Source organism: Macrotis lagotis, chromosome X, assembly GCF_037893015.1.
Source record: "Macrotis lagotis isolate mMagLag1 chromosome X, bilby.v1.9.chrom.fasta, whole genome shotgun sequence".
Lineage (NCBI taxonomy): Eukaryota > Metazoa > Chordata > Mammalia > Peramelemorphia > Peramelidae > Macrotis > Macrotis lagotis.
In genome coordinates, this window is record NC_133666.1 from 670,850,738 (window position 1) to 670,872,685 (window position 21,948).

General features: G+C 37.2%; 1 protein-coding gene across 5 annotated transcripts in view; it reads left to right on the top strand.

Annotated features, from left to right (window-relative positions):
* The window catches only part of IFT81 (intraflagellar transport 81), an 87,894-nt gene extending 66,220 nt beyond the window's left edge, over window positions 1-21,674 (top strand). For 2 of the 5 annotated variants that reach the window (XM_074205628.1, XM_074205629.1), the window contains exons 16-21: window positions 6,637-6,723; window positions 7,065-7,136; window positions 7,216-7,301; window positions 11,279-11,324; window positions 13,065-13,115; window positions 15,888-16,659. In XM_074205628.1, coding sequence (XP_074061729.1) covers window positions 6,637-6,723; window positions 7,065-7,136; window positions 7,216-7,301; window positions 11,279-11,324; window positions 13,065-13,115; window positions 15,888-16,070 — 525 coding nt within the window. In that variant the 3' untranslated portion in view covers window positions 16,071-16,659. Of the gene's footprint in view, window positions 1-6,636; window positions 6,724-7,064; window positions 7,137-7,215; window positions 7,302-11,278; window positions 11,325-13,064; window positions 13,116-15,887; window positions 16,660-21,514 lie in introns of those variants that run through there. The other 3 variants (XR_012472267.1, XM_074205630.1, XM_074205631.1) reach the window with 3 other exon arrangements.
* Window positions 21,675-21,948: the final 274 nt, after the last annotated feature.

Sequence of the window (21,948 nt, forward strand, 5' to 3'; positions counted from 1 at the left end):
CTTGATCATGATTTACTACAAACATGAAGAAAAACTATAATGTATAGTCATTTCATATTAATTTTTATGGATAAATCTTTATTCCTGATCTCCACAACTGCTGGCATCTTCCCACACAAAAACTACCTCATATTTATTTAATATGTAGCTATGTATATATCCTCAAAAGAAAGTTAGCTCCTTCAGGAAAGGCACTGACTTGTTTATGTTTTGTATCTCCAGTGCTTGTACAGTGCCTGGCACACAAGCTCAGGAGGAGCTTAATAAATTTTTAAATTAAGATTAACTTCTCTTAATTATCTTTATTAATATTAAGGAAAGGGAAAAAGGAATAACCATCTAGTAAGCATCTTTCATTTGCTAAAAACTTTGCAAGCACCATCTCAGTTGGTTCTGACAGCAACCCTGGGAGGTAAGTATGATAAAGATCCTATTTTAAAGTTGGGGAAGCTGAGACAGGGATTAAGTGACTTGTCCAAGGTGACATAGCATATCGCTCACAATCTGAGGCCAGCAGGCCCAGCATTCATTCTAGCCACTGCTTCTAATGGACATCCCCATAAAACAGAAGAGGAGAGCAAAAGTGATTAGAAACCAGAATCCAATAAAATGTCATTTATGAGAAATACACTTGAAACATAAAGACTGAAAATAAGAAAAATCTATAGTGCTTCAGCTGAACTTAAAAAAGCAGAGTTAACAATCATGATCTCAGATAAGAAAATAATAAAAATAGATTTGCTTAAAAAAATAGTGAAGCTACATTAGGCTGAAAGGTACTATACTCAGTGAGTCAATATCAGTACTTAAGTTAGAGGCTCTGACTTGACACCCAAATACTTTAAAACTAAATGAATTACAGGAAGAAACAGTTAACAAAACTATAATTATGGGAAACTTCAATGTGTCCCTTTCAGATCTAGACAAATCTAATAAACAAATTAGAAAGAGGTCAAGGACCAAAACAGAATTTTAGAAAAGTTATATATATAATTGATTGCCTTTATTGTATGAGGATAAAAAGAAACTTATATATTTTTAATTGGTTATACTTCATTATAAAAATTCAAATGAGAAAATATGTAAAGCAATTTGCAAACCTTAAAGCACTATATAAATTTTAGCTATCATTATTGTAATTTAAATTTATCATGGATCAAAGCATAGAAAAACTAAGAAGTAATTAACATCTTTCAATGACTGTGATGCAATAAAAATTCTTTTCAATAAAGGAGTATTGAATAAAGGATTAAACATCAATTGGATTAATTTACTCCTTAAAAGAACAAATCTTAGAAATAGTATATAATGCCATTAAGAGGAGCAGAGCCAAGATGGCAGCATGAAGGCAGCATTTCCAGGGAACTCCTCCCCTCAACCTCCAAAAAACAAAGGATGGCTCTAGCCAAAATTTAGAGGGACAGAACCCACAGAAAGACTGAGCAATACATTTCCCCAGTCCAAGATAACTTAGAGGTTCCACGGGAAAGGTGTACTTCACCGGGACCAGGGGTTGGGAAAAAAAGTCACAGCTGCAGGGGCAGCATAGCGCAGCCCAGTACAGCCCAGCTCAGCTCAGAGATCACCAGCAACAGCTTGGAAGGGGCCGTGAGAGAACTCTGCTCCACCAAAATGAGTGTGGACTAAGGAGCACCAGCCGCAGTATCTGCAGCAAGAATCTGGAGAAAGCAGCCTGCACCCCCCAGAGACAGTAAGGGAAGTCTGCAGAGATTTCTCTGCTCCTCCTGGGTAGGACTCTGCTGTTTGCCTTCATGCATATATTGCAGTTTGGGCTTCCATACTAAATAGCCAAGCTGGATCTCTCCTTATAGCCCCAGGGCAGAGGGAAGTCCATCTACATATCAAAGCACAGACTAGAGAGTATAAGACCTTAGAGGAATAAAGGTCCCACAATTTTGGGGGGTGCCCCCCAAAAAATACCCAAAGCCTTGGAAGTGCTGTAAATTAGTCTTGGGCTGAAGAAATGAGTAAACAACAGAAAAAGAATCTGACCATAGAGAATTACTTTAGTCCCATGGAAGATCTCAGATGACGACAAAATCAAAGCTTCCATATCCAAAATCTCCAAGAGAAATAGAAACTCAGACTCTGGATGAGCTCAAAAAAGACTGAAAAGCAATTGAGGGAGGTGAAGGAAAAATTGGGAGGAGAAATAAGAGCGATGCAGACAAATCATGAAAACCAAATCAAAAGCTTGGTGAAAGATACACAAAAAAGTACTGAAGAAAATAATGTTAAAAACCAATTTAGGCCTAATGGAAAAAGCAAAACAAAAGGCAAATGAGGAGAAGAATGCCTTAAAAAGCAGAATTGGCCAGCTGGAAAAAGAGATAAAAAAATCTCTGAAGAAAATAACTCAGTTGCAAAATGGAACTAAAGGAAGCTAATGACTTTGCAAGAAATCAGAAAGAAAACTCCAAAAAAGCCAAAAATTAGAAGAAAATGTGAAATAACTCATTGGAAACACAACCAACCTTGAAAATAGATCCAGAAGAAATAATTTTAAAATTATCGGGCTATCTGAAAGCCACAACCAAGAGAAGAGCCTAGACTTCATTTTTCAAGAAATAATACAGCAAAATTGCCCTGAGATCCTAGAAGCTGAGGATAAAATAGAAATCGAGAGAATTCACCAGTCACCTCCTGAAAGAGATCCCAAAAGAAAAACATCCAGGAATATTATAGCCAAATTTCAAAACTCCCAAATCAAAGAGAAAATTCTAAATGCTGCCAGAAACAAACAATTCATCTACTGAGGCTCCATAGTCAGGATCTTGCAGCATCTATATTAAGGGCTTGTATGGATTGGAATATGATATTCCAGAAGGCAGGCAAAAGATCTTGGTTTATAACCGAGAATCAACTACCCAGCAAAACTGAAAATCCTCTTTCAGGGGAAAAGATGGACTTTCAATGAAATGGGACTTTCAAACTTTCCTATTAAGACGACCAGAGCTGAACAGAAAGTTTGATCTCCAAGTACAGTGAACCACAGAGAGAGTGGAAGAGAGGGACTAACTATGAGGAACTTGACGATGTTGAATTGTTTGTATTCCTAGTTTTTCTTCCAACTCCCTCATTTGATTTTCAAAGTCTTTTCTTAGCTCTGTCATAGCCTGAGCCCAATTTCTGTTTTTCTTGGAGTCTTTAGATGCAGGAGCTTGTGCTTCCTCATCTTCAGACTGAGTATTTTGATCCTTCTTGGGCTCATTTGCAACATATTTCTCAATAGTCTTCTTTTTGTTTCTCTGCTTGCTCATTTTCCCAGCCTGGGCCTGGTTTAGGGTGCTTCCTGAGCTTTTGGGACACTCCCACAAGGGTCTCAGTGTGTGAGGCTCTGTCCTCCCTCCTGGTCTGTGAATGATCATAAGCGCCCCCCTCTGCCACGGGGCTGAGGTGGGGGGGCCCTGCTGTTCTATGGGGGGCCCTAGACTGCAATCAGGATCTGAATGTGGTCAGAGACCCAGAGTCCTGTTCCAGGGGCAGAGGACCAAGCTTGCAGTTTCTCTTCACTCCCCTTCCTCAGCTCAATGGGCTCATGCCCTGGGGGCTCCTGCTTACTGGCTCTGCCTGCTTCTGTTTCCTGGTCTGGGCTGCAGAAAGACCAAGCTGCTCCCTGTATGCCCCGAGGGCTGGGCTCCACATGCTCTCTCTGGCAGAGGTCCCTGCTGTTCCCCCACTTTGTGACCGGTGCTCCCCGGGGTGCAGCTCAGGAGACTCCCCCGCTGCTGTGAGCTGCGGCTCCCAGCACCCTGGGGTTGTCTCCGGGAGGCTGAAGTTCTTTGGCTCTGGTGGGCCACCCCTCTGGCTGGCCGCCCCTCCGACCCCGGGGAGCAGAGCCTTTCTGCTCTTTTCCAGGTTACCTTGAGTAGGAGAACTGCCTCACTGGGTCCCTTTGTGGGTTCTGTCTCTCGAAAGTTTAGTTAGAGTCCTTAGTTTATGAGTTTTTATCAGAGAGCTCCTAAGACTGGATCCCTTCTTGTCACCATCTTGGCTCCGCCCCCCGAATTGTTTGTATTCCTGCATGGGAAGAAGATATTGATAACTCATATGAACTTTCTCATTTATAAGAGCTGTTAGAAGGAGCATATATAGACAGGACATAGGAAGGAGTGGAATATAATGAATGGTATGATGTGGTAAAGGGATGGAGTCAATGGGTGATGGGGAAATTGGGAGGAAGGGAAAGGAGATGAAGAAAGAGCTGAGAGATTTCACATAAGAGTCAAGACAAAGCTTTTTCAATGGAGTGGAGAGGGAGAAGGCAAGGGGGAATGAGTGAGCCTTCATTCTCATCAGAAATGGCTCAGGGAGGAAATGACATTCACACTTAATAGGGTGAGGAAATCTGTCTTCCCCTGGAGAAGGATGGGAGGAAAGGGACGGGATGAGGGGGAATGGGGGGAGGGAAGGGGGGGAATAGGTGATAGAAGAGAGGCAAGATCGAAGGAGAGGGTACTCAGATTCAACACACTTTTGGACAGGTCAAGGATGAAAGGAGAGAGAGAGAGAGAATAGAATGAGAGTGGGGAGAAATAGAGTGGAGGTACAGCTAGTAATAGCGACTGAGGGAAAAATATTGAAACAACCTCTCTGGTGGACTTAAGATAAAGAAGGCAACTCATCCCAAAGACAGAACCATTGGAATCTGAACACAGACTGAAGTACAATTTTTTTTTCTCTCTCTATTCTTGAGGTTTCTCATCTTGTGGGGGAGGAGGTTTATATTTATTATTATGTTTACTCTTAAACACATTCAATTTATATCAATGTGTGTCATGGAAACAATGTAGAGACTATCAGACAGCCTTCTGTTGGTGGGGGGAGGGAAGGGAGGGTGTGAGAAAAATTGTAGAATTCAGAGCCTTGCAAAAAAAAGATGGGTACATATTACTATTGTATATATAATTGGAAAACAAATAAAATGTTAAAATGTCAAAAAAAAAAAAGAATGGCAACTGGGGGTGACTAGGTGGCGCAGTGGATAGAGCACCAGCCATGGAGTCAGGAGGACCTGAGTTCAAATTTGGCCTCTAACACTTAATAATTACCTAGCTGTGTGGCCTTGGGCAAGCTACTTAACCCCATTTGCCTTGCAAAAACCTAAAAAAGTAAAAAAATAATGGTAACAATGATACAACATACCAAAATCTGGGAAATGTCATTAGTAATCATTAGAGAAAAATTTGCATGTCTGAACACTTTCATTAACAAAAGAAAATTTTTTTAAAAATCAAAGAATTGGGCATTTAGCATATGGAAACCAAGAAAAGTAGATAAACTCAAGCATAGACCAAAAGTGACATTCTGAAAACCAGAGAAAAAAAAACTTAACAAAATTGAAAGCAAAATAAAACCAAACATTTAATTATTTTCTTAAAAACTCAGAAATTTTTTGAAGGGACAAGGAAATAAAATATGTGAGCCTTTAGCTAATTTGTTCTTCAAAAGAAAATTTAGAGGGGCAACTAGGTGGCATAGTAGGTAGAGCACTGGCCCTGGAGTCAGGAGGAACCGAGTTCAAATCAAGTCTCAGACACTTAATTGCCTAGCAGTGTGACCTTGGGCAAGTCACTCAACCCCATTGCCTTAAATAAATTTTAAAAAAAACAGATAAGGAGTTTGAAGAAAAATAAGGGAATAGCTAGGTTTTGCAGGGGGTAGAGCCCTGGATCTGGAGTCAGGAGGACCTGAGTTTATATCCAACCTTAGACTCTTACTTAGTTGTATGCAAATCACAACTTCCAAAAGTTACTTCCAAAAAGAAAAATAGGAAAAGTTGACAAACATGAGGAATAGAAATTCCTGATTGGGGTCTAAAATAAAGTGCTTCTCAAGTTGAAAATTAGAATTAATGTCTATTGGGAGAAATATCAAATGCATAAAGCATAGGATTCTAGTGCAAGGAAAATTAATGTACTAAAAAGGTTAAATATAGTCCATAGAAATTCTCATTTTCCATTATAAAATCTTGTTTTTTTTTTCAATGAAAAGCTTTAAATGTAATTTAAACTGTATTCTTTAAAATAGTGGGGTTTTTTTTTTTACTAGTTCTTAAAATCTTTCCTGATGCATTTAGGGTGATATTTCTGATTCTCTTCCCTAAGATCCTAAATAACCTATTATTGAAGGGAACCTTTTTTTTCCTAGTATTTGTCTTTGTAGTACATGTGATGAACTTAGTGATTTAAATTTTTTTTTTGCAAGGCAATGGGGTTAAGTGGCTTGCCCAAAGCCCACAGCTAAGTAATTATTAAGTGTCTGAGGTCAAATTTGAACTCAGGTCCTCCTGATTCCAGGGCTGGTGCTCTATATAGTTGATTTTTAAATTTTAAAATCTTTATGACTAATGAGTGACACAAGTCAACCAAATGTGATGACACTAAATAAACAGTCTGTAATTGTTAGAGGAAAGTTTGTATGTTGTTTAGTCACCTGATCTCGTAATGTGCAACTTGACTAATTGCTTCACCTGTTAGGATTCTCATATGTCCCCTTGGTTTACAAAAATATTTCCAAGTATAAGGCTCAAGTTACAGGATTAACAAGAGCACATATTGCTTTAAAACCAAATTCTACTTTTCTTTTCATAATTCTCTGCCTTTTCCCTACCAGGAACTGACACAGGAATGTGAGGAAAAGAAAACCCAGTATGACAGCTGTGCAGCAGGTCTAGAAAGTAATCGGTCCAAACTTGAGCAGGTGAGTTGCAACTAAAGCCCAGTTTCTCCTGTGTGGATGAGCCAACAGGTCCTTATGTGATTGGCCAGGCAGTGTGTGAGTTGGCCCTGGTCTTCCTATGTTCACTGTCCTTTGCCATGCTGGGCCAGAAGAGTCAGTCCAGTTGACTGTCTTCTGAACCTTGACCTTTCTTCTCATTTTGATATCTTGTCATTGCTTCATTGTTGTGTGGTGGAGTAAACTGATAGCTTTCTCCAAATTCTTCAATCATGTGCACGTGAAGGTTCTTACATACATAGATAATATCTAAAGGAAAAATTATCTTAATATTTTTAATATGCTAAATTCTTATCCCATTGTAGGAAGTTAGAGGGCTTCGGGAAGAATGTCTTCAAGAAGAAAGTCGATATCATCATACAAACTGCCTGATTAGGGTAAGATGGAGAAAAATAAATTAGAAACTGGAGAGAGTTTTAGTCAGCAGTGTCTCCAAAGCTCTCTCTTTCCATTTAGAATCTAGAAGTACAGCTGCGGCGTGCCACCGATGAGATGAAAGCCTATGTCTCCTCTGATCAGCTGGAAAAGCGAAAGGCAATTAGGCAAGTCCATTCCTTATTCCTGACAACCTCATTCTGATCTTCGGTTGGAGAGTTCAGTTAGAAAACTCTTTAGTTAAGAAATGGGCATGTTCAGTTTTAACTCTCAAGGAATATTCTTTTGTTCCTGCAAACCATTCTACTCAGCCATCCAGTTGCTGGTTTGACTTTTTAAAAAAATTAAATTCTGGGCGGCTAGGTGGCGTAGTGGATAAAGCACCAGCCTTGGAGTCAGGAGTACCTGGGTTCGAATCCGGTCTCAGACACTTAATAATTACCTAGCTGTGTGGCCTTGGGCAAGCACTTAACCCCATTTGCCTTGCAAAAAATAAATAAATAAATAAATTCTACTGAATTGACCAATTATTTTGTTGTATAGTCAACCTAAAACCTAAAATTCTTATGCCCCAAGTCATTCTACTTACAATTACATGCTTGAAATAAAATTTCTCAGTTGCAGGTTTCATCTTAGAAACAAAAGCATTCCTACTCTAAGTCTTTAAAAAAAAACCTAGAAGTTTGTGATAAGGGGGAAAACACAAGCTTTGGAGCCAGAGGCCAAAAGTGCTTTCTAGCCCAGGGTCAATGTTAATAAGAACTTGACTATTGAAGATCCCCTTATTGCTGTTTTCTCATCTGAGCAGGGAAGACAATGTGATTGCTAAGGTCCTTTCCAGGTCTTGTTCCTATCCAAGCATGTTTGAAGGATGTTTCCAGCCCACCAATTTTCAAATTGGAATTAGATCAACTCAGGCAGGACTACAGGTTAGGGATATCTTCTTGATGCCGTCATGAAGACAAACTTTGCTCTCCTTTCTGTGGATCCGCCTTGTCCCATGATCTCAACCCTTTTGGAAGCCCAGAGCTTGGACTCGCCCCTTGTGGGTCTGGCAGAAGCAGCCTCTCTCTCAACACAGTCCATTGTATTGCGCCCCTGCTGTGTGCAGGGCCTAATAAACTGTGGTAAAGATTGAAAATGAGTGTTTAAATTCTAGGAGCCTTGCAGGGCTTTGTTCAGCTCTTAATAGTGCTGGGGATATAGGATGAAAAGCAAACCACAGCATAAATACAAGCTGTTTTATTTGAATTGTCAGCAGTCGTGGTTTTCCCATCCTGAAATGAAATGTTTTGCTTTGTCCTTAAAGTTTTGGAGTAAGGTTCTTTTACCTTCACTCATATAACAATTTTGAAGTAATAGTTTTCTTAGAAAGACAACGGAATTAAGAAATGAGATTTCTTTTCAGAATTTAAATATCTTTTCAATTTGTACAGAAATTTAAAAGAGTCTCAAAGTAGCTGTTTATGGAACAGTTACTTTCCTAAGGCTACAACATATTGGATCAAAAATGTACTTATGCAGATGTCTTTATCAAATATCAACTCAGCTCAAGTAAATCTGTATGGTCAATGCTAAGGAATGTAAAAAGTTAATTTTGGCCTCTAAAAATAGAAAGTTTTTCAAAATTAAGTTACATTCCTTCCAATGCTGTCATTATAAATAGTAAAGAAGAAAATGTTACTGCTGAATTTTCTGATCAGTTTTCCAGTTAAAATGCTTTGCTTCATTCCTTTATCATAATCTCCTGCCACTTCATTGTTTTTCCTCCCCCCCAAATTAGAATTGTGTCAAAAGTAGAATTATGTATAATGAAAGCATTAAAACAAAGTGTGATTCACTATGTTATGGTTTCAGCCATGATTGTTTGAATATTACAATGAGAAGGGGCAGCTAGGTGGCGTAGTGGATAAAGCACTGGCCCTGGAGTCAGGAGTACCTGGGTTCAAATCTGGTCTCAGACACTTAATAATTACCTAGCTGTGTGGCCTTGGGCAAGCCACTTAACCCTGTTTGCCTTATGAAAACCTAAATAGATTAGATAGATAGATAGATAGATAGATAGATAGATAGATAGATAGATAGATAATACCAATGAGAGACTTTAAAAAAATTTTCAAATATTTGTAGCTTTTTTTCTGGAAGATTCACAGATAAAAGTGATTAGTTTGGTTTAAAATTTGTCTCTAGTATCCCAGTTCTTATTTTGAATAAGGATATAAGTTTTTGGTTGCTGTTGTTTAAGAATTTTTGCCTTTTGCAAAACTGAAAAACAAATTACAATAATTATAACAATTCATTCTTAATATTTACAAAGTGCTTTCCCCACAGTAACGCTGAAAGATAAGTCATACAGATGTTAATAATCCCCATCCTTAGATAAAAAAAAAAAACCTGAGATATGGGTAAAGTGACTTGCCCAAAGTCACTGTAGTGAATTTGAGATTCAAACTCATTGTCTGAATACAGACTTTTCATAGTTCTAGCACAATCAGTGAATTGTTTTCATGTAATCTTTACTCTCCAAGAATACCTTTAACTGAACTGTGGTCTAAAAAAAAAAATCTCTTTAAAATGATGAAGTGACATTTACAGGAATGTGTTAATGTTATCTTAAAAGAAGATTAAACAGATAAACAGTATTTAACATAATTTGTTTTTTTTTTCATTAAAAGCAGCATGTTAGATGAATAATAAAGGACACTAACAATAATAACAGGTCACTTAGTCATATTGTCCTTAGCAATAGGATTATCACTATCACTTAGTTTTAACTCAATAGATGGAAAATAGGCCTAGTAAGATGCTGTTTTTATTTCTGCGCCACTCTTAGTTACTACAGACCTTCTCAACATAAAACAATTCTCAATTGGTTTTACCAGTATTTCCTTGAACTTTTCATGACCTTGTTTACAGATTTACAGAATTGAAAACAAGAGTTGAGTTACTAATATTAGCAAAGCAAATACCATTGGAGCATCTACTGCACCATCCTACACAGCTTTTTATAGCACATAATACTGAAGAAGCAATAGAGCTGGGAACATCCTACTGGTTATGAGATAGGATATATAATTGTAATCATTATGTAATATCCCCAGTCTGCAGTTTTTATGGCATTTTAGCGTTGTTTTCCCCTCATTTCTCCTATATAGTCATTCTTTCTACACATTTTAACTTTAGTTGTTTCCTTATTTGTTTTTGTTTTTATCCCCAGCCCCTAATACAAGGTCTTGTACAGAGAAGATACTTAATGAGTGCTTTTGCTTAATCCAGTATTCTGTATCCTCTTAAGTCTCACTATTCCAAATAGGTCATCCTCCCCTTTTGTTAAGTGACTATCTTTCTTCACTTAAGACTACTCGAGTCTTTTTTTTTTAATTCCCCTGATTATTTTCTAAATTTTTTATTCAAGAGTATATAATATAATAAATATACACTTGAACAAAGTGACAAAAAATGCAGTTTTCCTTGTCTTCTGAGTCATATGTCCTAACCCCACATCTTCTGTCCAACCTCCTTTACCCTTCCTACATTATTAGCCTTTTAAAATTATTGCTGTCTCAGTTTTTGATGAACACATGTTGAATTCTAATGGAACTTTTCTGTAAAAGCAGTTCAGAATATTCTTGTAGTTTCAATTTTCCATTTAAATACAAATTCTTTTGAAATCTCTTTAAAATGATGAAATGACATTTACAGGAACGTGTTAATGTTGTCTTAAAAGAAGATTAAACAGTATTTAACATATTTGTTCATTTTTTCATGAAAAGCAGCATGTTATAGTGCATAATAAAGGACTTATCAATGAACAGGTCCTTGGTAGCTCTCTATGAGTGAGGGATAGACAAGTTGAAGTTAAATATCATTGAGTAGAAAAAGTCTCTTCAATAGGAGTTTCCCCCACACCTGTGAAATCACAAAATATTCTTTAAAATATTTGTAACTTTATTTTTCTGGACTAAACAAAGTTGAGGATGATAAAAGTAATTATGATTATTAAAATACTATGAGGGGAATACTATATTCCTCATATTAGCATTGTAAACTATATAGAACATCTCAAAAGATGTTAATGTTATTGAGTTATATGAGTAAAATAGTTCAAATAAATTGAAGCTAACTTGTTATTTTGGCTCTTTAGGGAACAGTATACCAAGAATATTGCTGAACAAGAAAACCTTGGGAAGGTAAGAGCACACTGTTCATTCAAAACTATCTGTCCACCAATGTATAGACTACTGGTATACAAATCATGTTGTGATCCCTTATGTAGAGTATCATGTAGGATGCAGGCAAAAATTCTATCCTTAGTTGACTCCTTTGACAATTACCTTAGCCCTTCTGAATTAACTTAGCATGAATTGTTTTGAAAAGAAACTTAAACAGCTTTAATATCACATTCTCGACTATTCTTGTTGAACATTGTACTTAATTGAAATAATCCCTCAAGAGAAGTTTTGTTTAAAGCTTGTAAACAAATTCTGTATAAAATATTTAATGAATTATGACATTCAACAAGAATGATTGAAACATCCCAAGGGTTGTCATATGTTAAACCCTGGTTTACCTGTCTTGCTATTATGACATTTCATTTGGAAGGATGTTTGTGTTGTAGCTAACTGTTCAAGTCTGGTGCTGACTACTGTTCTTAGCCATCACAAAATGCTAAATTTGTGTAATTGGAGCATCCCACTGTTTTCTGGAAATGGTGGAAAGCTCAGCTTTGTATATTGTTTCCTAAAGTATATTAAAAATAAAAAAAGAAACTATTGCTACTACAAAAAAAAATCACATTCTCGGTAATAATCCAGTTAAGACTACCAAACATGACCCACAGCTCAAAATCTCTAAATGATCTTTTGACGATTCTTATTTATATAATTGTTAACATAAATTATAATAATCCAAAAACTGCATTGTATATTTGTTTCATCTTTCTTTCCCATCAAAACTTTTATCATAGCTGCTGAAAATAATATTTATTTTACTGAATATTATCTGCAGTTCTTTCTCTTGCTCACTTTCTGGTGGAGGAATCCCTGAACACTGAAATGACCAAGACATCGGCAGAAAAGGTCTTGAGAATCAGTCCCTGGGGCGGCTAGGTGGTGCAGTGGATAGAGCACTGGCCCTGGAGTCAGGAGTAGCTGGGTTCAAATCCAGTCTCAAACACTTAATAATTACCTAGCTATGTGGCCTTGGGCAAGCCACTTAACCCTATTTGCCTTGCAAAAACCAAAAAAAAAAAAAAAAATAGAGAGAGATAGAATCAGTCCCTGAATGTAAAAATAGCCAACCAAATAAAGCAATATGGGTACTATTAAATTTAAAGATTTCAGCCTTTGTTGTCATTGGAAATAATCTAAATGTATTGAGACATTAAGTGTTAGCATGGGGAAATGGAAACAACTCTTGAATGAGAGTTTGGAGACAGGTTCTGGTCCAGGTCTGCCACCAAAGAGAAGCACAACTGTAGGCAAACTTCCTGGCCTCCCATCTCCCTTCTTCTACTAAGTTTCTTTTCTTCTAACTTCAAGTTATGTAGTAAAGAATAATCCAGGCTGACTGTCCAATTTTCTTCACTTCCTGTATAATTTACAACAGAACATGGGTTTTGACATGCTTGTGTGCAGACATCTAAGATTATTGAATTGCATTTTTATTTGTCAAGTATTATTAGGGAATTCTAAGTCCATAATTGAAATGTGGGGGAAGTCTTCCACTTGTGTTAAGTCTAGAAAGGATCATTGTATTTAAAACCCAAGATTTATTCATCCTTAACTTACTTAAAAGTAAAAATAAAATTGTTAGGCATTTAACATTTATGCAAAAATATCTGTGATTGTGTTTTGTTTGTTTTGTTTTCTGATTTAAACAATTATTTACTTGAGTTGAATCAACTTCTTAATAAATTGATTACTCCAGAGGTAAACATCAAAAATGGAAAGAAGAGCAGTATAGAAGATAGAGCAAATATGGTAAAACAATCTCCCTTTACAATTTAGGGATAAATTTTCTTGATATTAATGGGAAAATGAAAGAACCCCTTAAAAGCATGTTTTTTCCCCTTGCCTTAGTTCTAAGTTGCAGGGTTATTTTTTTTAACCTCTTTGTACCAATATTGTCATCCCATTGAAGAACTAGACAACCTTATTGTTATATTGAAAAACGGGTTTTTAGCAAACTGTTGATGTCTGCTTAAAGTATCACTAGTACAGACTTAACATTACAAATAGAACACAGTATCTCCAGGATCGAGGGTGGGTCTGCACATTTCACTGCCTCAGTGATCTAGAGCAAATGACTGAACTTATCACAGCCTCCTCCTCCGTGAAATGAATGTTGTAATACCTGCCCTGCCTTTGTCAGAGGCTATGTGAGAAAGGCGCTTTTAGAGAAATGAGTTGTTGTTGTTATTATTATGATTATGATTATGATTACAGCCAACATGCCTCTGGGACATGCCACACACATCTTTTTCTAAATGTATTTTCTATTTTTAAAATGTTCTTTTTTTTGCTTAGAAAAAATATTACATAAACAAAACTGTCTTTGAGTCTTTCAGTTCTTCTGTAGGCCCTTAATTGGCTAGCTGTCATCTCAGAATTCTTTGTCTTTCAATTTGGGGATTCATTCTGGCAACGAAAGTATCTTTAAAGAGAGTTATTGTTGTAGAATTCAGCGAAGCAAAAATTGCTTCTCATTCACCTGTTAAACTTAGCCCAATCCCTTATACTCCTTTTATTCATTTTTTTTAAAGTTTTTGCGAGGCAATGGGGTTAAGTGGCTTGCCCAAGGCCACACAGCTAGGTAATTATTAAGTGTCTGAGCCCATATTTGAACTCTGGTACTCCTGACTCCAGGACCAGTGCTCTATCCACTGCACCACCTAGCTGCCCCCCTTATACTCCTTTTAAAAGTGGACTTCCACTACTAGGGCAGACCCACAATTAAGCTGGTCTTTCCAAACAAGAGAGACACAGATGCTCCAGATCACCATATATCATTCCCCTGGAGAATTACCTGGGCTAGACCTGCATCTCTACAGTTGCTGGTTCTAAGATCAAGTAGGTCAAAAGTTAGTAGTTTTCCCACTCTAGAAACCTTAGCTCATCTTCAAAAACTTGGCTAGTCCCACCCTTACTTAGTGGTATCAAATTCTAAATGACATCCCATAAATTATTTTTTAAATAACTTTTACAAGTACAAACGTAACAATTATTATCCTCAAAAGACTTAGTGATTAAAAAAAAAGTAGCAAGTAGACTATTGAATAAAAGAATTCCTTGTATTCATCAAGGACCCTTTTATCATCACAAGTTCTCAGAAACAGGGTGTACAGGGAAATGTTGAACAATTGTCCCTCAAGAAAATGCCCTCCTGACACTGCTAAGTTAACTTTGCTAACATTTCTTAAGTCTAGACAATGAACAAAACAATAAATCAAGGCTTGATTTGTTGTATTGCTGAAGTTCACTAGGAGTTTAGCCATCACCCCTTGTGAGTCAGTTCACGCTGGCTCCAGTACCTCCATACTTTTGAATATTAACTTGAGAATTGTTGTCCTTAAACCAACAGCATCTTAAACTTATTTTTTGGTTTGAGTCACTTAAAAATATTTTTGTTAACAAGTATAAAATATAAATGTTAATCAGCTGTTTTAGTAAGATCCATTTAAACTAAATGAGTTTATGTGCCATAAACTCCATAGTTTATGGAGTACGTTGAAATTATATCTTCTTAATTCTTTCTTTTTGCTGTTTATGGGAACTGTGACTATTGATTAAATCTAGCCTTTGGTTTATTTGATACATGGGGCAAGTCCTAAGAGAGGATATTCTAATTTGTGCATCTAATTGTAATAAAGCTTTCAAAAATTGTTAACATAGTATAGGAATGCAAAGATCTTTGCTGTCCTATTTCTTGTTTCCAGTTCATTATTTGAATTCGTAAGTACTTTGGGGATTTCTAAGAGGTAATAGCATTAACCACTCTCTCATGGTGGTTGGTTTTTTGTTTTTTCATTTATTCTTAAGTATTTTCACTCTCTTAGAACATACTTATTTCTTAAATACTTTATCTTTACCAATCTATTACTGTTTCTCCCTTTATTCTTAAATTTCTTTTCTTTCTTTATGTATTTATTTCTATTGTACATGTCTTTGGGTTCTGTATCTGTATCTCTGACCATTTCTCAGTCAACCCTTTTTCTACCTTCCCATCTCTCTTAACTAGATACAATACTAAAGTGAGGTAGATTTTTGTTGTTTTTTATCGAACACATGTTTGTATTCTTTGTTCTTAATGCACCTCCATAAGCATTTATCAAGTAGCCAGCGATTTTAAAACTGCTCCTAGAGCATTTTTCATTTATTCCAGTCCTCAATAACGAAAACAGTACATAGCAGTATTTTTTGCTTATCTATATTTTTCCTATTGTTGTCCATTACTAGACCTTTTCCCTTCTCCTAGCAAAAGCTCTTTGGAGAATTTCCTTTTTCTAGGCTCATACTGAAATTTTCAAGCTAAACCACAGAAACTTTGCAAGATATATTTTCTGTCAACACTTTCTTTTTTAAATTCATGACACCTCATTACAATTAAATTTCTATTGCTTCAGTTTTGATGAATGCCTAGGACAGCCTGGATAGAGTTTAACCAAGTAGTCAAATGTGCGAAATTTAGTATTTTCTTGTCACTAAAAGTTGTCCTGTTACTTAGATTCACTTGTTCTTAATATTTTGTAACAGAAACTTCGGGAAAAACAAAAAACTGTACGAGAAAGCCATGGGCCCAATATGAAGCAAGCTAAAATGTGGCGTGACTTTGAGCAGTTGATGGAGTGTAAGAAACAGTGCTTTCTGAAACAACAAAACCAAACTTCCATTGGTCAGGTAATTCAAGAGGGAGGCGAGGACCGACTGATACTCTGAATTCATATGTAATCTCTTTGGGTTGATGATAGGTACTAGCAATAATCTTTTTTTCCTGTGGTGTTTGTTAAAGTTTGTTGTTTTTTTTTTAAACCTGAAAACCGTCTGTCACTTTTATAGGATATGTTGGCTGCAAATTGGCTTTTCCCTAATGAATCTTAAATATAGGACTTGGGTTTGTAGCTTTGTTCTGTTTTTTTACTTAAAGGAATAAGCATTTTTTTCCTGTTTGACTATTAGTGGTGTCTTCTGATTTTTATTGGACAAGTGACTTAAATTTTACAACCTGGATATTTAAGCGTGTGCTCATAAGAAACATGTAATTTTTATAAAAATACATAATAACCCCAAACTCTTAATGTTTTTCTTAATCTTTTTTTAACTTTAGAGGAGTCTTTTAGGAACTTTTCTCTCTTGTTTTGAAGGAACATTTATCTGAGGTTTATCAGGTCCTTCAGTTTACTTTAGAGTTTCTCTTTCTTCTGTTAAATATAAGTAAAATTAAATTTATTTTAATATGTTAATAACTTTGTTCTGTTCATGTAACTTAAAAACCAATAAAACTTGTTGCACATACCATGACTGTTTCTTTTTTAAATGACGTGTCAAGACATATCATTTTTATAGTAGCTTTCCAAACTGTAGCATGAATGGAAATTAAGGAATATTATATGAAATCATAATTTAAAGCTAGAAAGGATCATTTCATCCAACCTCCTAATCTCATAAATGAGGAAGCAAAAGCAGAGAGAGGTGAAATGACCACCCTGAAGTCACACAAGTCACAAGGACCAAGATTTAAAAACCAGGTTTTCTGACTTTCAGGCTCGTGTTTGTCCCACTGCATCAAAGTGTACTTATCCAAAGTATTCTGCAGTTAAGTGGCCTCAGGAACTATCACTTTAAAGGACACAGCTGTTATAAAAGTCAGCATCATCTTGTACGCACATGATCGTAAATGGGATTCAGGAGTACAGGGTGTTACTCCAAACCCAACTTATGTCTCATTTGGGCAAGATAACTCAAAACTGTCTGTACTTTGGGTTTTTTCTCATCTAGATTTTGGGGCCTTCACAGGAAAGGGACTAATTATCTCCTGGTCTTTCAGTTCATTTTTTACATGTGCCTTGGCTCCTATAAAACCTTTTGTCTGTAGTTGGGGCACATACAGATTGAGCTATGGTTAGCCATCCTATAAAATCATAGGTAGTTAAGGCAGAAAATAAGAGAAATTACTAGCCTAATAGTCAGAAAAACAGAGTTCAAAGACTACCTCTGCTGCTGACCCTGGATACATGATTTAACCCCTGTTTCCTCATCTGTAAAATGAGCAAGGTTGACTAAATAAGCCCAGCTCTCAACCTGTGATCTGTAAAGTCGACACTTTAAACTAAATGCACAACCAGTGTGGTTTCCATTCAAATGTCGGCATACACAGAAACATATATTCCTGCAAATTCTGGTGAAAAACAAGGGTTGACATTGGTTTACAAGGTTTGTAGACACTTTCTCCTTTAATCCTCCAGACAGGATGGAAGAGTGACCAGAATGTTATCCCCCTCTGCAGGTAAGGCCACTGTTGCTCTGATCAAGTGACTTGCCCAAAGTCATAGCTCTAGGTGCCTGAGGCCAGGTTAAACCCAGAATTCCTCAGATTATCCAGGGCCAAGGTCTTTTGCGAAGCAAGTCACCTTAGGGAACAGAAAAAAACTTCTTACCTTGTAGAAAGAACTGTTTCTGGTGTGCTTCTGAGGACTGTTTTCTCTAATTACAGAAAATAAGCAGCTCTATTTAAATTTGGATTTAAGAAAGTTTGGAAGCATCTTGATTATAAGTAATTCTAATAGCAGGAATAGATGGTAAGAGGTGACCAGAGCCCTAAGAAGAAGGAACCACAGTTTGAAGCTATGGACCCCACATAGGAATATGTTTTACTGGATTTTTTTTTGAAATGAGAAAAGGAAATTTTCTACAAGTGAAACAATGCATGGGGAGAAAACAAAAAACATCTTTAGTTTAATGAGTACTTTTACCTACCTAGTTGTTTTTGTATAATGCCGATTACTGTTCTATGGCTTTACCCCAAAAGTAAATAAAAAATCACACTAAAGCAGAAATAAATGTTTTATTTTGTGAAGCAGAAACTTCTCAGAGTAGAAGCTGACATTTATCTGTGGGTGGTGTATGATCTGTTTTGGGAGTTTTCCCAGTAAGAAATCATAAGCCTTCAATTTAGTGACCTGTGTGTTTTGTATGTGTATTCATACATACGACATGTGTATATTCAGTAATATCTACATGTACGCATTCACTGTTGCACCTTGTCATGAATGAAAGATGAGCTAGGTTCCCAGAGACTATGCCAGTGTAGGGCAATCTCTAGTAAGAAAGGTTGAATGGCAAGCTCCATGGCAGATCTTCTGTCTTTATCCATGGACCAGTTTGGCTTACAGAGGTTCATCACCAGGATGGATCCAAGTGATGGATGCTTCATCTACAGCATCTCCAGAAGGTCAAGTGTTAGTGGGGCTTCAGCCTGTATGGATGGGGAGGGGAGAGGTGACCCACATCAGCAAAGTCACTGAGCCTGGAGGTACAGAATAGGAATTGGTATTACATACATACATGTACATGTGTGTTTATGATATACTTTAAAGATCCATGTCAGATGGATGGGTGGATAGATGGATAGGCAGGCAGACAAGATAGATAAGTAAAAAAGAGAGAGGCATTTATTAAGAACCTACTATGGGGGTGGCTAGGTGGCACAGTGGATAAAGCACCAGCCCTGGAATCAGGAGTACCTGGGTTCAAATCTGGTCTCAGACACTTAATAATTACCTAGTTGTGAGGCCTTGGGCAAGCCACTTGACCCCATTTGCCTTGCAAAAACATAAAAAAAAAACCTACTATGCATTAGATATTGTAGACAAGTAGATAGGTTTATATAGATGGATCAATAAGCATTTTTAGAACCTACCATCTTCTAGGTATCGCCCTGGGGACACAAAGAAAGACACAAAGAGGGGGCAGCTAAGTGGTGCAGTGGATAGAGCCCCGAGTTCCTTCCGACCTGACACTTAATAATTACCTAGCTTTGTGACCTTGGGCAAGTCACTTAACCCCATTGCCTTGTAAAAAAACGGGGGAAAAAAGACATAAATATAATACTCTCAAAAAAAACTCACAATATAGTGAAGACAAAAATGCAAACAACTAAGACACATAAGAGATAGACATTGTTAAAGGGAATTTCTGACTGGGAACTCCCTCCAGAGAATTCATAAATCTAGACCCTCCCCCCCCTTAAAAAAATATTTGTGTATGTTAAGTTTTGAGAAAAAAAATGGTAAACCTTTGCTTGGGACTTGGAGTGTGTCTCCCTGTGCAGGATGTGGCCATGCTCATTTGACCCATTCTTGACTCAGTGTGGATCTTTTAGGGAAAAGTTGGATGCCTTGGATAGTTGTGGGTGGATCATGGGATCACAGAAGTAGAACCAGAAGGAACTTTGGAAGCCCTTATTTTACAGATGAGGAACCTGAAGCACAGAGAGATCTAAGTGACTTGCCCAGGGTCTTAGAACTAGTATGCATCTGAAGTGGGTTAGGAATCCAGATCTTTCTGACTTGGCAGTCCAGTGGAGTTTCCTCTACTCCCACCCTCTCTGTGCTGACCTGAGGAAGGAAGTTTTTGTAGAAGACTTGACAGTGCCCTTTTTTTCTCTTTTGGAGGAGAGAGGGATAAAGAAGTGGGGGGGGGGGGGGGGAATAGATATCTGAGCCCTAGAGGAAAAGTCCAAGACTTTTGTTCCCTCGTGTCACGATGCTACCCTACCTTCAAGAGCCATGTGTGTAATTTTCTCATCCCTAAGACTCTGGCACTGCTGAGGAGCAATCCTTTCCTCTCCTGAAGAATAGTTTCCTATCAATCAAGAAGTATGTGCTATGTGGCCAGTCATGCTCTAGACACTACTAATAGAAATTTTAAAACAAGACAGTCTCTGTCCTCAAGGAGCTTACATGCCACAGGGGAGACACGAAATGATTTGGGGATCACTTAACATAGAGAGATGATTGTTTTATTTCTCCAAGAACCTGCCTAGGAGCTCCCTTTCTCTATGTAGAAGGCGAGGGTGGAAGAAATCCCTCTAGTCACCCACATTGTTCTCTCCCGGCGGTGTGCTTCTGCTCCTCTCTCTCCAGCTCTGATCACACTCAGCATCTGGAAATCTCCTCATGTGGAAGATGTTTGGAGAGCTTGTGTTTCCCATGTGCCTCCATCTCAAGGCAGCCATCCATCCCCCAGGGAATCAGATCTGCTATTATTTCTACTTTTTTCTAAGAAGGAAAAGGGGCAAAGGCCAAGTCCATTAGGAAGACTGCTTTTAATCAGCCACTCCATAGGGATGGCTCCTTCCACAACACTGTCCCAACCATCAAAGTGAGCCATTTAATCTCCAGTGATTGGACAGTGTCTGTTCCCTGCATAAGAAGACATACTGAAGCCTCAAAGAAAGCTTCACTATCCCATAAACCCCTGAACAGTACTATCATCAGCACATGAATATGTATGTACTATTTAAAGAGCTCACTTAGTAAATAGTTCCCTGAAATTGCATATATATATATATATATATATTATATATATAATATATAAATATATATGTAAATGTATATGTATGTGTGTGTATATATAATATATGTAAAATGTTTATTTCTTTATATAACATGATAATACACCCTTATTTAATGTCAGTCTATCATATTTGTTCTGTTATAATATTATTATAGCATATAATCAAATTTCAGGGGTTTTTTTAGAAGACATCTCCATCCCCCTTCCCATAAATGAAATTTTTCCCCCAAAAGAATAGTCAGTGAAAACCCAGCCCAGTGACTGTTTTATGTTTTCATTTTAGCCTCCTACTGTCTCTGAAAAAAATATTCTCTTCATTTTAAAAAAAAAAATTGTCAATGACAGATAACTCCATGGAGCATAGTAGCTAAATCTACTAATGTGATTAGTCCTAGCTATATTCATTCTGCTTAGAAAGAGGCTGTGAATTCACCATGTTGGCAACTCTAACAGTACTTTGGTAACCAAAGTAGGAAGTCATTATTACTCCAAGAAAATTGAAAAATACAAGCAGCTACATGGCTAGCTATCATTTTGGGGAGGCATTAGTCATATACTTGCATAACTTAACAGCTTGGGTTTGGGGACTTTGCATTTAAAACCTCTGACTAATTTGGACAGGTCCTTTATAGATGACCCCTTTAGAAGAACAACTCATATTTTTTTTCCCCTTCAGGTTAGATAGCCTTATTGGGCATTTTGTACCAATATTTACTTATTCTGAAAAATTTTTTGTCTTCCTTGGGGTGGGGGGGAGAGGAGAAGAAATGGGGAATAGCCTGTCAAAACTGCTTTTGCATTCACAGATTTCCTACTTCTAAGACTTAGTGCTGCCAACAGTTGTGTGGGACGCGTCATAGGAACTGTACATTTCAAAAGGCCACTGCTCTTCTTGCTTTCTCCACTGGATCAGGAAGAAATCCAACTTTAAAGGTTGTCTTTTTATTTTAAAGAGTTAAAATAGTATTACATGATATTTGTTGTAAATCTTCATGCTCACTCCAAAATAATATTTTCTATCTTCAGACAAGTGTAGCAGCAGCTGAGTTTCTAGCACAAGGCCTAAAGATGTAGGGAAATCCAAGTGGGCCCAAGGAAATAGCAAGTAAACCTTTCTTCTCCTACCTAGTTCCTTCTGGGGGAGCTTCTTCAAGAACTGCTGTTTCACTGAAATCCCAGAGAAGCCCCAAAGACATCCTTCAGCCTACTTAGTTTGTCTAAGATAAATATATGCAGTTCT